General features: G+C 46.4%; 1 protein-coding gene across 2 annotated transcripts in view; it reads left to right on the top strand.

Annotated features, from left to right (window-relative positions):
• The window catches only part of DAPK1 (death associated protein kinase 1), a 205,942-nt gene extending 191,220 nt beyond the window's left edge, over nt 1–14,722 (top strand). Inside the window, exons 21-25 of one of the 2 annotated variants that reach the window (XM_003806677.5) lie at nt 3,122–3,319; nt 4,754–4,892; nt 6,215–6,335; nt 9,131–9,319; nt 12,228–14,722. In XM_003806677.5, coding sequence (XP_003806725.1) covers nt 3,122–3,319; nt 4,754–4,892; nt 6,215–6,335; nt 9,131–9,319; nt 12,228–13,460 — 1,880 coding nt within the window. In that variant the 3' untranslated portion in view covers nt 13,461–14,722. Of the gene's footprint in view, nt 1–3,121; nt 3,320–4,753; nt 4,893–6,214; nt 6,336–9,130; nt 9,320–12,227 lie in introns of those variants that run through there. The other variant, XM_063594365.1, reaches the window with a different exon arrangement.
• Nucleotides 14,723–17,998: the final 3,276 nt, after the last annotated feature.

The raw sequence follows: 17,998 nt of genomic DNA, 5'->3' as shown, positions 1-17,998 counted from the left end.
GTATGGTTGTTAGTGGAGGCTGTGGTAAAGTTTTTCTGGAGATGGGGATACCACGTGGGCCAGTCCTCAGAACCTAGTGGTGACAGTGGTGGGCTGAGCATGCCTGTCATTGGGCCCCAAGGTGGTATATGCTGGTACTGATACTAGTGGGTCCAGGTAGGTTGATTCTTGGGCCTCCAGGCAGCTTGCTCAAGTGCTGGTAGTAGCAGTGGGCCAGGTGGGTAGTCAGGTTCTCAGTTCCCTGGGCAGCAGGCGTGGTGTGAGTGATGGCAGTAGTCATAATGAGACAGCCCTCTGGCTCCCAAGCAATCTGTGCTGATGTTGGCAGTGGCTGCAATGGGCTAGGCAGGCCAGTACCTAGCCCTGCAGGTGGCATATACAGGTGGGTGCCAGCTGTGATGATAGTGGTAGGTTGGACGGGCGTGACCTCAGGCCACTAAGAGGAGTGCTCAGGTGCCAGTGGTGGTAGACTGGGCTAGGTGATCCCCGGGTCCCCAGACAGCATACTCAGGCTCTTAGGGGATTGTGAAGTCAAGCTCAGCAGGCCTGTCATCAGGTCCCCTGGTGGTGCATGTGATCCCCAGCCTCTGGCAAAATGCTTGAGTCAGGGAGGCAGTGGCTGCACTGTGGCTCTGCTACTGGGAAGAGTGGTCCTGCTTTCAGTGTCAGCAGCCATATATGGCCAGCTGGGGAGTGTGTGATTTGCACATACTTTAGACTCAGTGGACACAGCAGCAGTGGCTGCAGACAGGGGATTCTGTCCTTGGGGCAGATGGAAATGCACAGCCACTACTCTGCTAGGGACAGTGGGGTCTCTGTCAATGGGTTATGCCTAGACCTTGGTGGCAGCTGCCAGCCAAGGTGGTGGCTGCAGGCAGAGATGTCAGTGGGGCTCTAGGGATATAGAGATGCCAAGGCCGTTGGGCTACAGAGCAGGATGCAGTCTACGGGTGTTTGGAACATACAAATGGTGCTGCACTGTAGCTGCTTAGGACTCAGAGAGTGCGTGGGAGCCAGCCTGAGCTCCCTCTCTGTAGCAATACTATCATGCAGTCTCCAGGCAGCTCCCTCAGCTAATCTCAGGGCCCACATGGGTGAAGGGTCCCCCTGCACCAGGGGCAAAAATTGCAGGAGTTCATGGTCTGTGTGCATTTTGCTCTCTTAAAAGTTGGGCTTCCTCTGAGCTCGCCAGAGCAGAGCTGGCTGTGGCAGCACAGAGAGAAGAGAAACTTGTCTTGGGACCCTAGGCCCTGCTCCCCTCTGATCTCTCACAGCCCCAGCCCCAACCCACCTCAGGACCCCACACTCCAAGAGCCAATTTCTGGGTACCAGAACTTTCCATGCTTGGCCTAAGCAGCCAGCTTTGGAGGGTGGTCCCTCCTGCTTCACTACAAGTCTGAGAAAAACCCTTTAGATCTCAGAGTGCATCTTGACTGCAGGATTTTGGGTACAGAGTAAGCACTGAGGGGTAAACGAGGTGAAGGGAGCCTTCAAATCCTGTGATGGAAGTGGCCCTGCCAGGCCGCCCCAGAGGCCAGTGGTGGGTGGCCACAGTCCTGGCAAGATGTGGCAGTGTAGAGAGGGGGCATCTCAGGTCCACTGGAGGTTCCGGGAGTCCTGGGAGCTCCAGGTGGAATCTAATCTGCAGATATTTCTGGGGAAATGGGCAGCCTGCACAGCTCCAGTATGGGAAAGCAATTGCCCCCACATACAACCTTTGACCCCTACTTGACACTTTCCTGCCTGAAGGACCCCACCTCCTCCCAGGTCCAAGCACCTCCTGCGCAGGCAGAACTGCTGAGCTCTGCATCTCACACCCCTGCATGCTTCTTGCTTCTTCTGAGCAGCCTGGACAGGGCCCTCAGTCACCTGGCCAAGTCAGTCCCTGTTGAGCCAAATTCAGGTGACTTTTCATAGTCACTGTTACATTCAATATCCTATACCCTGGCATGTTCCAAAATTCATGTATGTTTATTCAGGACACAAAATCTTTTCACCCACCTTCTCTCAATTAATCCTCTATGGGACTTTGTGAGTTTGGGAATCACAAACCTAATGTGGGCAGTTTGTCCCCGGCTCCTTCCTTGTCAGGAGTAAATTCTGCAAGTAAAGGTAGAGTGTCTGTATTAAGGATATGTGAGCCTACAACCGTGTCATTATTATTATGGATGTGGTGTTCACACTTCTGTGTAATATGACCTGATGGATCTTTGTTTTTTCCCCAGGTGGTTCTCTCTTTTTTTTAATATACCAATATTTGAGAGGGAGTAATACAAAATATATATGTATACAGACACACACACACACATTTCCATGTAAGCACCCAGGCATGCACATATATGTGTACATGCATGTTGTGTGTGTGTAGCACTCCAGGGTATTAGAAGTAGTCATGATATATATATACACACACATAATAATGAAGGTACTTAGGGAAAGAGTTAAGCAGGTGCAGACATAAGTAGAAAAACAGACATGGATATACATGCTGTAGATATGTTCGCGTGACACAAGTCGATCTGCACGTCAGTAGATGTGTGTCTTAGTTCATTTTGTGTTGCTATAACAGAATACTTGAGACAGGGTAATTGATAAGAAAAGCGGTTCATTTAGCTCATGGCTCTGCAGACTGGGAAGTTCAAGGGGCATGGCACCAGCATCTGCTTTGATTCTGGTGAGAGCTTTTGAGCTGGGTCTAAATGTGACAGAAGGTCAAAGGGTAAGTAGACACACGGGAAGGGACAAAAACCTGCTTTACATCAATCCACGTTCTCAGGACCTAATCCATTCCCATGAGAACTAATCCACTCTCACAAGAGCAAGAACACACTCACTCACTCACTCACTCCCACCAGCACCAAGCCATTTGGGAGGGATTTGCACTTAGGACCCAAACACCTCCCACCAGGCCTCACCTCCCACATCACCTCACTGAGTGATTTCAATATGAGTTTTAGTGGGGAACAAATCATACCGAAGTCATAACAAGATGTATACACATACAGAAGAATGCCATAAGTATCACTATGCCTACTTCGAATCCATGGAACGCTAAGAGAATTTATGATTGAAATTTGGTTAGTGGTGTTTCACGATTGTTATCATTTTTCTTTTTCTGTAGGAGTTGGCGATTTCAGCGTGTGGGAGTTCTCTGGAAATCCTGTGTATTTCTGCTGTTATGACTATTTTGCTGCAAATGATCCCACGTCAATCCATGTTGTTGTCTTTAGTCTAGAAGAGCCCTATGAGATCCAGCTGAACCAAGTGATTTTCTGGCTCAGTTTCCTGAAGTCCCTTGTCCCAGTTGAAGAACCCATAGGTGAGCTAAGTCCCTGCAGGCCAGTGATGTCCTACCTGTGGTTGGCCAGGAATCGCCTCCTCCTTCCAGGCTTCTGCTCTGCTCCTGCCACTGCTGCTGCTGGCCTCGCACCAGGCCATGAGCAGATCCCACCGTTTGTGGCTAACAGCTGAGCCAACTTCTGCTGGGAGACTTCCACTCTGAGAAGCTTCCTGAGGCTCAGGTGTTCATGGTATTCTGCAGGCTGTTTTTGTTTCATGATTGCATATTCCTGCCTCAAAGGTCCACTTTGAACAATCCTTTGAGAGGCATTTCTCACTTTTTTTCTACACTTGAGAGCCATGGTCATTGTATGTTGGGTGCAAAATGGAATCCCTGCTTGGATAGCTCCTGCACCTTTACCTAAAGGGTACAGAATTAGTCAGCAGAATGAGCTGTTCTTCATCCTGTAATTCCACTAAGAAACGAAGAAAGAGGCCGGGTGCGGTGGTTCACGCCTGTAATCCTAGCACTGTGGGAAGCCAAGGTGGGCAGATGCCTTGAGCTCAGGAGTTCAAGACCAGCCTGGCCAACATGGCAAAACCTCATCTCTACAAAACATACGAAAACTTAGCCAGGTGTGGTGGCATGTAACTGTAGTCCCAGCTACTTGAGGGGCTGAGGCAGGAGGATTGCTTGAACCTGGGAGGTTGTGGCTGCAGTGAGCCAAGATCGTGCCACTGCACTTAGCCTGGGTGACACAGTGAGACCCTGTCTCAAAAAAAAAGAGGGAGAAATGAAGAAAGGGAGCATGTTGACTGAATGTGTTATCTTAACTTTATTCCTAGAGGAGAGGATAACATGCAATAAACTTCTTTTGGTCTTTGCCCACAACAAGAGAAGCAGCCTTCCCTGGTGAAATACTCAGTAGTCAATTTTTTTTCTTTCCGGAAAAGCATATAATACAAGGAATTGGGCTTAAGGCCCCTCTGGGTACTGCCAGTTTTGCCTCTTTCTTTCTCCTTTTTTTCCTTTGTGTTAAACACTCCCCAAAGTGGGAGGCTCTTTGTGTGACTTGCAGGTCATTTATCTCTGACCCATCTCTGTGGTGTTGCTGCACTCAGGTGTCTCTCTTTGGTCTTGTAAGCGGCATCCCTTTTGTCAGAGGTTAAATTTTCCCTCTCCTTGTAAGTAGGGGCTATTTGGAGACTTGAGAAACTGCCTTTAGTCATTCTGGTCCACTTTGAGCAATTTTCCTTGTGGCCTAGGAGATGGGCTTATCCTGTCGTTGGCCATGCTGGGGCCTTCTAGGGTCACAGTGCACAGCGGGCATGGGGCCTTCATCTCTGTGGCAGGTTGCACTTGTACCTGGAGAGTCGGCCTGGGCATGAGGCCAACACACCCCCTTCACCTGGGCAGGAGAGGCAGCCAGGTAGGAGGACCCACCCCCTGAAGCAGTTCCCTCTCTGCCCCCAGCCTTCGGTGGCAAGCTGAAGAACCCACTCCAAGTTGTCCTGGTGGCCACCCACGCTGACATCATGAATGTTCCTCGACAGGCTGGAGGCGAGTTTGGATATGACAAAGATACATCGTTGCTGAAAGAGATTAGGAACAGGTGAGGGGCAGCCATTTAGTCTCCAGCTCACGGGTAGCCTCCTCTCCCTGAGAACTGAAGCAGAGGTGTGAAAAGTACAAAGGAAGTCTCATGAACCAGAGAAAGGTTTTAAAGGTCTTTCTTTCTTGGTCAACTCTTTTCTTGTACAGGTCGTGTATCCCTTATTGGAAATGATCGGCTTTAGAAGTGTTTCTGATTTCTTATTTGTTTGGATTTTAATATATTTACGTATACATAGCAGTTGAACATCCTAATTCAAAAATTCTAAATCTGAAGTGCTCTAATAACCATTTCCTTTGCATGTCTTGTCTTTGCCCAAAAGGTTTTTGGATTTTGGAACATTTCAGATTTCTGGATTAGGGATGCACAACCTTTATTTTTCATTTTTATTAAAACAATGAATCCACATAGTAAATCAAATACAAATGAAGAGCACGTGATGAAAGTAACCCCCTTCTTTCTACCTCCCAGCAACACTGCCCGGAGGTGACTTCTTTTAGCTGTTTAGATTTCAGTACGCAGTATTCAGTGTTCAGAAACACTAATCAGTATGTCTTACAATATAAGTTGCAACCTACTAGTGAGTCTTAAAATTCATTTAAGAAGTCGTGGCCAATTCTTTTTAAAATGGGATGGAATGGGATGGGATAGGATAGGACAGGAAAGGACAGGACAGGATAGGATAGATCAGATGTCAAGTATTATTTTGTAAAACGTTTGTTTCACTGATGAGTATGGGTATGTACAGGATTATCATGTAAAATATATGTTTTTACTCAGAGTCTATCAAAAAAGTTTGAACCTGCAGCTTTCTATAATATGCTAGTATCTCTGATCTTGCATTATCAACTTGAGACACTTACCTATTGTCTTGAGATACTATATCTGTTGTCAGATATAAAAATGGGGCTTCTAGTAATATTTTTAGGTCAGTGATGTAGCTTTTGCATTCACACCTCTATTCTTAGTCCCTCCACTTTCCACAGTATCTCTTGTCCTCACTTGTAAGGTGCGAGCATTAGGCCTCACCTTTCCTGCCTCGGGAGAAGCTGACATCTTTCCATGCTGTGCTCCTGCTGCTTCATGCAAACCTGGAGGTCCCGCTCCTATGACTCAGACTATATGCCAATTTCCCCAAGTCTCTGCACCCACTGTGATGAGGCAGAGCCCACTAACAGCAGGGATGGGGAGGGGCCTTTGCAAGGACACCAGAACTTTCCTTCCCTCCTACCAGCCTCTTGAGCCAGTAGGAGCCTGGCCTCTCCATTAAAAGGCTTGGGGACATTGACTCACTGCTGAGGAGGCTGCTGCTCTTCCCTTAGGTTTGGAAATGATCTTCATATTTCAAATAAGCTGTTTGTTCTGGATGCTGGGGCTTCTGGGTCAAAGGACATGAAGGTACTTCGAAATCATCTGCAAGAAATACGAAGCCAGATTGTTTCGGTAAGTACACCATGGAAAGAGCCTGGACCCCTTTGTACTTCCTTCCTGGTTTGCCTCTGGTTTCAGGGAACTGCTTCATAGTAGGACCCAGTAAGAGGTGTCTGCCTGGACATGTTTTTATCCTAGTGCCCTGGGAAAAGAAAGGAAGAATAGAGAAACAAGGAGATGATGGGAGCTGAAGGGTTATTATGGGCAAGGTGGACCACTTCAATTTTATGAAATTCTTACCGATTTATTGGTTTCTTTAACAATATTTTATTTATTTATTTTATTTTTTCAGAGACAGGATCTCACACTGTCATCCAGGCTGGAGTACAGTGGAGTGATCATAGCTCACCGTAACCTTGAACTCCAGGGCTCAAGCAATCTGTCCATCTTAGGCTCCCAAGTAGCTAGGACTGTAGGCACGCACCACCATGTCTGGCTAATTTTTTTGATTTTTGGTAGAGACGGGGTCTCACTATGTTGCCCAGGCTGGTCTCGAACTCCTAGGCTCAGGTGCTCCTCCCACCTCAGCCTCCCAAAGTGCTGAGATTACAGGTGTGAGCCACCATGCCTGGCCAATTTTGGGAAAAAAACAACAAATTCAAAAGTGACTTATTGTGGAATATTTAGAAAATTCAGAAAAGTAGAAAAACAATCACAAACTTTTTTGAAAGACAGAAAAGAATAAATGAACAAAGGGAATGAGACTGTATTCTTGGGTTGCAAGATATGACTATTTTATTTTTCCCTAGTTATATAAATGTAATACAATTTCAGTTAGCATCTGAATGGGTTGAGGGGATTGGGATTTTTATCTTAAAATTTCCATGGAAAAATTAATTAAACCTATTATAAAGCCCCTGATAATCAATACAGTTAAATAGGAAAAGCTTAGAGAGTATAGAAGTAAATCATAATATCTTTAGAAATATAATGGAAAATAAATATGTCATTTGAATTTAATGGGGTAAAGATTATTTAATAAATGAACCTGGCACAACTGGCTATTTGTCTGCAAGGAAATAAAGTTGGATTCCTACACCCTACAAAGTCCAAAAATAAATGGATTAAAGCTTTTAAGTAAAAACATGAAACAATAAATATCTTGAATAGAAATTGTGGAGAGTGTATTTTCAAAATAACTAGGGACTGAGGAAACCTGTTAAACCAAGATCTAAAACCCTAGAAATTTTAAAAGAAAATATACCTGTTTGAAAATGTAAAAATTTTTCAAATTTTTTTCTAGCAAACAAATTAAGTAAACAAAGTTGAAAGGTGAAATAGGCTGGGAAAAAGCATTCTCAATGCTTTGGACAGATAAATGGTCACACCGTAATGTTCAAAAAGCTCTCCGGAATTGGTAAGGAAAGGGCGAGCGTCCCAGTGGAGAAGTGGTGGCATTCACTCTGGAGTCTTCCTGCTGCCAAGGCCTGAGGACAAATGCGGGCAGATGCCTGTCTCCCTCTCTTACCTTTGAAGCTGCCTCTGGGTGTTTTTTTTTTTTTTTTTTTTTTTTTTTTTTACTGCTTTGCTAATAAGAAAATGCTGTGCTTCCCCCACCAGATTCTGTTTCTAGACGTGCTTCCAGAATTCTCGGGAAACCCTTTCCTGTCTCCAGAAAACCCTGCCCTTCACACCAGATATCCTCGTTGGGGTCCCACTGTGGCATCATCAGAAGATAGGGGGTAGTCCGGTGAGGCCTGGGAGGAATCTCACAGAAACCAGGGGCGGTGATCTGGGAACTAACAGTGGTCTCTGAGGGCCCCTGTGCTTCCCCACCAGGTCTGGATTGAGGCTGCATTCCTGAGGCAGGAGGGAGTGTCCCTGGAGATTTTTGAGCTGGGCTGTGGCATGATCTGCTGCTTCTCAGACACCCCCCGCCCAACCCCTAAACTCCTGAGCTCAGGCAGGTGGAGCCCACCACATCAACTGCACTCACCCCTGAGAATTTTGTTTTTGAATGCAGAGTGGAATTTAGCTGACATAAAAGAATTTGAGAGGGGAGTGCGGAATTAATTGCACGGTGTAGCCTGTGGCTTGTGTGGTTTCTAATTCAGAGGTATGTGGATTACGTGAGTCTGTAACATATGCTGATCTAATTAACCAAGTTAAAAGGTTAAAAATCCACTTCAGCCTACATACCAAGAATGGGTCTAATTGGAAACAATATTTCAACAACAGTCCCCACGAATGCCTAATTTACTGGTAAACACTCACTCTAATATTGATGATGATACTCATTCTCTTTTCCTCTGTTCATAAAGTGATCATTGCCTGAGTGAAACAGTCACGAGAGAGAGAGCGAGGGAAGAAAGGAGGGAGGGAGGAAAAAGTGAGGGAGTGAAACATTAGGAGTTGGTGAACATTAGTTGATTGAGTGACTGAGTCCACAATTCCAAAAACATTCCTAGAAGACTCAAAATCTATTTAACATGAACTAAAGAGCCTTTATAAAACTTTATATTTGAGCAATAGATTAGGCTTAAAAGCAAGTCTAAAAGACAACTGCCCCAGTACTCAACCCAAAAAACACTAACTAGCCAGACACAGTGGTGTGTACTTGTAGTCGGAGCTACTCAGGAGACTGAGACAAGAGGATTACTTGAGCCCAAGGGTTTGAGACCAGCCTGGGCAATAGCAAGACCCAGTCTAAAAAAAGAAAAAAAAAACGTCAACAACAACAAAAAAACCCACTCGTTCATCAAATCACCTGCAAGGCGCCTGAATGAAAGTTGTCCTTTCCACTGTGGCTCGGCTCAGAGCACCCACAGCTGCAGGTGAGTTAACCTGTCTGGCCCTGCCCCCTCTAGGTCTGCCCTCCCATGACTCACCTGTGTGAGAAAATCATCTCCACGCTGCCTTCCTGGAGGAAGCTCAATGGACCCAACCAGCTGATGTCGCTGCAGCAGTTTGTGTACGACGTGCAGGACCAGCTGAACCCCCTGGCCAGCGAGGAGGACCTCAGGCGCATTGCTCAGCAGCTCCACAGCACAGGCGAGGTGAGCCCCTGGGAGCCCAGGCAGGGGGCCGTGAGAGGTGCCAGGGACTCAGCCTGTCCCAAATTCCAGCTCTTGGAAGTGGTGTGAGCCTGAGGAAGCAGTGTGGAAATGGTCCAGCTACCTACAACATTTCCACACGTGTGACAAACACAGCCTCAAGTGACACTCTGAACTGCAGTTCTCGGCTCACCTTAGGAGCTGTCATTTTGTCTTGTCGTGTTTTGCTTTTATTTCCAGAGTCTGTTAGTTTGGGAGTGCAGTGCCCACTGCCCTGGGTGACTGGGTCTCTCTTCACTCCCCCTGGGCACCAGGAACTTAATCTGCTACTCCTGGCAGCCTTCAGGGTGGCTTCTTTGTATCAGCGTGGAGTCATCAGCTCCACACAGATCTCCTGGGTGGGAAAACAGTTGAGAAAAGGCAGTGAGGTGTCCTTGTGGAGGCAATGTCTGGAGATACAAAGACAGAGAACTCTGGTGCACAGATACACAGAGTAATCATAATTAAAGATGCACATTAAAAAACTCTAGCAAGCAATGCCCAGCAGAAATGATTGAGAATGGGAGGCTTTGCTCTGGTTCTGTGACATTGAGCACCGGGGCGCGGTTTGGAAACCCTGTTCTAATGGCATCATATGCCTGTCCCCGGAACGGGGGCAGTGCCTTCGTGTTTCTCCACCATGTGAAATTGGGAGCCTGCATGAACTAGTGTGGGCCAAGAAGAGCGGTTCTGAATATTGCAACTAAAAGCAGCTCTGAGATTATTAAAAGCCAGATGCTTACCTCCCCAATCTCAGGTGCCAGGTCTGGCCCTATAGCCAGTTTGTATGAGTCATACAAATTTCTTGAAACTAAACCTGAATCCACAAGCCAGTGACCTTGAAAACTGGAGTCGCTGGGCAGTAATTTCATCAGTCTTTAAACTCCCAGTTAAATGGCCAGAGAATCTGCCAACTCATCCAGGAATACTTTAAAGTGATTGAATCCAAGGAAGAACACAGGTGAAGGACCACATCTTAGATGACAAGATACTGCTGGATGTAAAAAATGTGTCAATTCTAATTCTAAACTCCTTTGGCACAGGAGTCCCTTGCTTTCTAGTAGTAGACCAGTAACTTTCTAGATCATATCATATAGTTTCCTTTATTTGTCATTACATCCCTGCTTGCCCTTGAGAGTTTAGTAAGTAAATGAGGATGTAAAGAAGGAGGGTAATTAAGCAGCAGGAACTACATTGTGTGGCCCGACTTTGATTGGCCCCAGGCCTCCTCCAGACCTGCCTTCCGTATCTAATTTGCAGATCTTCAGAACTCCCCAGTGGCCCTTCTGACTCTGTTTTCTGGCCCAGGGTCCCACACTACGTTTAACTGACTGTCTTAGCTCCCTCTTCTCCTCCACTATGGGACAGTTTCGTCTTTCCTGAGCCTGAGGCGATGAGCAGTGTTTAGGACCAAACTGCAAATGGTATTCCAGCAAATGCTGTATCAGGAACTAGATCAATATTGGCTCTGCCCTCCAGGAATTTTCAACCTAGGTTCAATTCTGAATAGACTCTTAGACAGGGGGCATCTTTCAGGTTTAAGCCAGACTGTGGGCAGGAAATTACTGTGTGGTCGCCGGTGGGGTCAGAGCCTCCAAGTGAGGGAGTCCAGGGCGATGGCCACTCTCCAAGAAAGGAAGCAGAACTCTTCCATAAGGGGAAAGTTCCTTCTGTTTTTTGTCACTTTTTTTCCTTTCTTTTTATTTTTTTAAGAAATAAACACAACCAAAAAGCTAAAGTCCCCTTGGGCCATCATCTCTGGTCTCATTCCTCTCTCCCCTTCTCTGAGGCCAACTATTATCATGGCAGCATATCCTTTCAGGCCTTTTCTATGTGTGTGTGTTAAACATTCACATAATGGTATAATAATAGAATGTTCTGACTCTTTTTTGAAAATGTTCTCAAGCCTTTAGAGAAGTTGCAAGGATAGTACCATGAACTCTCATGTACGCTACATTTATTTATTTTTTTAATTAATTACTTTTTTTTTTTTTTTTGAGATAGAGTCTCACTCTGTTGCCGAGGCTGGAGTGCAGTGGCACAATCTCGGCTCACTGCAGCCTCCGCCTCCTGGGTTCAAGTGATTCTCCTGCCTCAGCCTACAGACACGAGCCACCACGCCCGACTAAATTTTGTATTTTTAGAAGAGACAGGGTTTTACCATGTTGGCCAGGCTGGTCTCAAACTCCTGACCTCAAGTGATCCACCCGCCTCGGCGTCCCAAAGTGCTGGGATTACAGGCATGAGTCACGGTGCCCAGCCTACTACATTTAAGCTGATCAGTTGTTGACATTTTGCTACATTTGCTCGATTCCTTTCCTTTCTATTTATTTACTTATTTATTTTGCAGACATGATGACATTTCTTCCCTAAATAATTTAGCCTATATCTCCTAAGGAGAAGGATATTTTCCCACATAACCCAATATAATTGATGATTCCAGAAACATAACATGACTATAGTACTATGATTGACTATATCATCCTCATACAAGGGTTTGCCACTGGTCCCAATAATTTCTTTTAAAGCTATTTTTATTTATGTACTTATTTTGGGATTCAGAATCCAGTCTAAAATCACTCACTGCATTTGGTTGCCATCTCCCTTTTTTTTTTCTTCTTTCGTTTCGCTGGCCTTTTTGAAGACCTCAAGGGAGTTGTTTTTCAGAATCTCTATTCTGACATTTTCAAGCTGCTTTTCTCCACTCGGTGTTTGGTTTTTGAGACGCATCCATGTGGAATGGCCTTGGGTCACTCCTTAGAGCATCTGCTCAGCCTCTATTGCTGGCATCAGGCCCTTTAGTGCTCTAAGTGGCTGGTGCACCTGGCCAGGGCTCTGCCCCTAAGCGTGACTTTCTGTTATCCCCCCGCAGATCAACATCATGCAAAGTGAAACAGTTCAGGACGTGCTGCTCCTGGACCCCCGCTGGCTCTGCACAAACGTCCTGGGGAAGTTGCTGTCCGTGGAGACCCCACGGGCGCTGCACCACTACCGGGGCCGCTACACCGTGGAGGACATCCAGCGCCTGGTGCCCGACAGTGACGTGGAGGAGCTGCTGCAGATCCTTGATGCCATGGACATCTGCGCCCGGGACCTGAGCAGCGGGACCATGGTGGACGTCCCAGCCCTGATCAAGACAGACAACCTGCACCGCTCCTGGGCTGATGAGGAGGACGAGGTGATGGTGTATGGTGGTGTGCGCATCGTGCCCGTGGAACACCTCACCCCCTTCCCGTGTGGCATCTTTCACAAGGTCCAGGTGAACCTGTGCCGGTGGATCCACCAGCAAAGCACGGAGGGTGACGCGGACATCCGCCTGTGGGTGAATGGCTGCAAGCTGGCCAACCGTGGGGCCGAGCTGCTGGTGCTGCTGGTCAACCACGGCCAGGGCATTGAGGTCCAGGTCCGCGGCCTGGAGACGGAGAAGATCAAGTGCTGCCTGCTGCTGGACTCGGTGTGCAGCACCATTGAGAACGTCATGGCCACCACGCTGCCAGGGCTCCTGACCGTGAAGCATTACCTGAGCCCCCAGCAGCTGCGGGAGCACCATGAGCCCGTCATGATCTACCAGCCACGGGACTTCTTCCGGGCACAGACTCTGAAGGAAACCTCACTGACCAACACCATGGGGGGGTACAAGGAAAGCTTCAGCAGCATCATGTGCTTCGGGTGTCACGACGTCTACTCACAGGCCAGCCTCGGCATGGACATCCATGCATCAGACCTGAACCTCCTCACTCGGAGGAAACTGAGTCGCCTGCTGGACCCGCCCGACCCCCTGGGGAAGGACTGGTGCCTTCTCGCCATGAACTTAGGCCTCCCTGACCTCGTGGCAAAGTACAACACCAATAACGGGGCTCCCAAGGATTTCCTCCCCAGCCCCCTCCACGCCCTGCTGCGGGAATGGACCACCTACCCTGAGAGCACAGTGGGCACCCTCATGTCCAAACTGAGGGAGCTGGGTCGCCGGGATGCCGCAGACTTTTTGCTGAAGGCATCCTCTGTGTTCAAAATCAACCTGGATGGCAATGGCCAGGAGGCCTATGCCTCGAGCTGCAACAGCGGCACCTCTTACAATTCCATTAGCTCTGTTGTATCCCGGTGAGGGCAGCCTCTGGCTTGGGCAGGGTCTGTTTGGACTGCAGAAGCAAGGGGGTGATGTAGCCCATCCTTCCCTTTGGAGATGCTGAGGGTGTTTCTTCCTGCACCCACAGCCAGGGGGATGCCACTCCTTCCTCCGGCTTGACCTGTTTCTCTGCCGCTACCTCCCTCCCCCTCTCATTCCGTTGTCTGTGGATGGTCATTGCAGTTTAAGAGCAGAACAAATCTTTTACTTTGGCCACTTGAAAAGCTAGTGTACCTCCTCTCAGTGTTTTGGACTCCATCTCTCATCCTCCAGTACCTTGCTTCTTACTGATAATTTTGCTGGAATTCCTAACTTTTCAATGACATTTTTTTAACTACTATATTGATTGTCCTTTAAAAAAGAAAAGTGCATATTTATTCAAAATGTGTATTTCTTATACGCTTTTCTTTGTTATACCATTTCCTCAGCTTATCTCTTTTATATTTGTAGGAGAAACTCCCATGTATGGAATCCCACTGTATGATTTATAAACAGACAATATGTGAGTGCCTTTTGCAGAAGAGGGTGTGTTTGAAATCATCGGAGTCAGCCAGGAGCTGTCACCAAGGAAACGCTACCTCTCTGTCCCTTGCTGTATGCTGATCATCGCCAGAGGTGCTTCACCCTGAGTTTTGTTTTGTATTGTTTTCTGACAGTTTCTCTGTTTTGTTTGGCAAGGAAAGGGGAGAAGGGAATCTTTCTCCAGGGTGATTTTATGATCAGTGTTGTTGCTCTAGGAAGACATTTTTCAGTTTGCTTTTGTTCCAATGTCAATGTGAACGTCCACATGAAACCTACACACTGTCATGCTTCATCATTCCCTCTCATCTCAGGTAGAAGGTTGACACAGTTGTAGGGTTACAGAGACCTATGTAAGAATTCAGAAGACCCCTGACTCATCATTTGTGGCAGTCCCTTGTAATTGGTGCATAGCAGATGGTTTCCACATTTAGATCCTGGTTTCATAACTTCCTGTACTTGAAGTCTAAAAGCAGAAAATAAAGGAAGCAAGTTTTCTTCCATGATTTTAAATTGTGATCGAGTTTTAAATTGATATGAGGGAACATGTCCTAATTCTTCTGTCCTGAGAAGCATGTAATGTTAATGTTATATCATATGTATATATATATATGCACTATGTATATACATATATATTAATACTGGTATTTTTACTTAATCTATAAAATGTCGTTAAAAAGTTGTTTTTTTCTTTTTTTATAAATAAACTGTTGCTCGTTGCATTAGTTTTTTTGATCTTTAATTCAAAAGGATTTCTTTTTATTTGTTGTGGTTTTACTGTTGTCACCCCACATAGCAGGACAACCCAGTCCAAAACCTAGAAAATCATTACACCTCAACTCTCAGGGTTATTGAGATGCCGATTATTACTCAAATTAGGAATGGTGTGGGAAAGTGAAAAGGGTTCAGATAATTTTCACATTTCTTCCCATTGTAAATAGAACAGGCCCCTTAGATTTTTCTCGGGTGAACCAAAAAACCAAACTGACTCTTTTAGTTTTGGCAACAGGGAACAGAGGAAGCTTTGCGACTTCTACACAAAAATGATGGGGATGGCACCAGGAGGAAGAGAAAACCTACAGCAAAAAGACCTTCGTGCCTTTCTTACATTTATAGTTCATTTATGTTTCAAGCAAGTTGTCCACAATAAACATGATTCACTTTCATAATGAGAAGAGAAGTCCTGATGAATACAATTAAAACTAGACATAGCTGTGTCTACAAAGGATGAGACTGAAAGGGAAATTGTGGTCGCCTTAAGGAGCGGAAACTCCTTTTCTTGTCTCAGCTCCTTCCTGAGTGTTGGCTTCACTCTCTCCCACTTCAAAAGACTGCTTCCTATAGCAGCAGGTAAGCTAAAAACCAGAGAGAAGGGGTTTGTCTCTTGCAGCATCTATATGTAAAATCCCAGAGTGGGACTCTGATTCAATTAGCTTGTGTCACATAGCTATCCCTGCGCAAATTTGGAAAAGACAGAGTTACTAGGATTGGCCTCATCACCCAATGAGCTGTTGGGGGAGAAGCAGTTCTCCCCAAGACTAGGGTTCTGTTAGTAGAAGAAAGGTGAGGGAGGATGCTGGGGAGACACATTTGAGTTACTGCAAAAGTCTTAATACTTTTTTTGAGAGGGCTTGGCTTCTGTGACCCAGGCTGTGGTGCGGTGGCATGATCATAGCTCACTGTTGCTTCAAAGTCCAGAGCTCCAGCAGTCCTTCCAACTCAACCTCCTGAGTAGCTAGGACTGCAAGGGCACACCACCGTGCCTGGCTAATTTTTTTTTTTTTTTTTTTTTTTAAGGAGATGATCTCACTATGTTGCCCAGGCTGGTCTCAAACTTCTGGCCTCAAGTCATCCTCCCACCTCTGCCTCCTAAAGTGAGAGGATTACAGGCATGAGCCACAATACCCAGCCAGTGCTTTTGTTTTATGCAAGTCCTAGGACAGGCACCTGTTCATATGATTGTGGGGTTCCCGGGCTCCTGAAATGTTGGGACCACAGTCAGGAATCATTGCAACCCAAAGGTCAAGAGCTTAAGGATCACTCAACTCACTGCCCTATCTTGGGAAATGCCCTGGGGGACTCTTCAGGGGGCAGTTTGGAGTCTGTACCAGGAGCTTCTCTACCAGGAGCTCTGGTCAGGCTGAAACTGGCCACTGCCCACTATATGCAGCTGGCTCTCTCCCCTGCAGGAGGGAGGAAACAAGACCATAGCTTACCTCCTGTGTCCATAGTGAGAATCAAAAGGTGCAAATTCTAGGAGTCAGAAAGAAAAGCCAGTCATGGGACCCTGTCTCTTAGAGTTGCTGTGAAATGCACTCAGGTGCCATGTTCCTTGTCACCTCTTTACTATAGTGTAACAGCCTCTGGGTACCACGTCCAAACTTGGGCCACCTTAGGGTGCCTGAGGTCTCCAGTGTGGACAAAAGTATCCCAGGGACCCAAAGCCAGTCCGGTGTGGGCTTGAAGGCATTTGTGGGAGTTGCAATGGGTTCCAAAATCTCCACCCCTACACCTTCTAAAAGGAATCAGAACTTGGTGGAAATTTTGCTGGTCTTTTTTGTAGAAAAGCTGTTAGGTTGACAACTACAGGATTCACAAAAATCATAAAACTATATTTGGCCCTGTCGCTGTTCAGAGTCCACACTGGTCTTACTAAGCCCTGATAGAGTGACCACAGAAAAGTCACTCCAAAGTGAGGGGCCCAGCGTGGCTGTTCTTGCATAAACAATGGCTAGATAATAGCCGGGCTGTAAAACCAAGAGGGAAGTGTGCAGATCTGAGCTTAGAAGTGGAAGCTTTCATTAAGAGTAAAAAGATGGGCCAGGCGCAGTGGTTCATGCCTGTAATCCCAGCACTTTGGGAGGCGGAGGTGGGCAGATCACCTGAGGTCAGGAGTTCGAGACCAGCCTGGGCAAAATGGTGAAACCCTGTCTGTACTAAAAATACAAAAAAATTAGCCAGGCATGGTGGTGTGTGCCTGAAATTCCAGCTACTTAGGAGGCTGAGGCAGGAGAATCACTTGAACCCAGGAGGCAGAGGTTGCAGTGAGCTGAGATCGCACCACTGCACTCCAGCCTGGGCAACAAGCACAAAAATTACGTCTAGAAAAAAAAGAAAAAAAAAGATGGAGGTGGGCGTGGCGGGTCACACCTGTAATCCCAGCACTTTGGGAAGCCAAGATAGGCAGATCACTTGAGGTCAGGAGTTCGAGACCAGCCTGGCCAACATGGTGAAACCTTGTCTCTACTAAAAATACAAAAAAATTAGCTGGGCTAATTAGTGGTGAGGGGGCGCCTGTAATCCCAGCTACTCAGGAGACTGAGGCAGGAGAATTGCTTGAACCCGGGAGGCAGAGGTTGCAGTGAAATGAGATTGCTCCATTGCACTCCAGCCTGGGCGACTGAGCGAGACTCCATCTCAAAATAAATGAATGAATGAATTAAAAGATGATTTCAGTTTTGCAAGATGAAGAAAGTTTCTGGAGGGCATGGTGGTGATGATGGCACAACAATATGAATGTATTGAATGCCACTGATCTGTGCAGTTCAAGTTGGGTAAAGTAGTAAATTTTGTGTTTCTCTATATTACCACAGTTTTCTTTAAAAAAAAAAAAAAACTAAAAAGATAAAGCTGAAACCTAAAAATGTCCAGGTAACAATAAAGCTGGCAGAGTAATGTACAAGACTACCTATTGTATTTAGAGCAGCTCAGCCAAGCGGAGCCCCCCAGAAAAGGGGAACAGGAAAAGGGATTGATTGCTTTTTAAAGAATTTAATATTTGTTATTTCAAAAAAAAAAAACTTTAAAGTGGTCCTCAGAGGGGGAAGAAGTGAGAGTTCTGTTTGGCTTCTTTCCTCTTTTGATTGGCAGAGGGTTTTGTTTTTAGTCTGAATTCGTATTTGAGACCCAGAGCCACAGTCTTTGCAGGACTATGCATTCCTGAGAACTTAAACTGAACTGTTTATGAGGAATAGTGTGAGGGTGAGGGCCCAGCCCTG

The sequence above is a fragment of the Pan paniscus genome, chromosome 11, assembly GCF_029289425.2.
Source record: "Pan paniscus chromosome 11, NHGRI_mPanPan1-v2.0_pri, whole genome shotgun sequence".
Taxonomy (NCBI): Eukaryota; Metazoa; Chordata; class Mammalia; order Primates; family Hominidae; genus Pan; species Pan paniscus.
The sequence above is the reverse complement of the archived record's forward strand: the minus strand, read 5'-3'. Positions and strand labels throughout refer to the sequence as shown.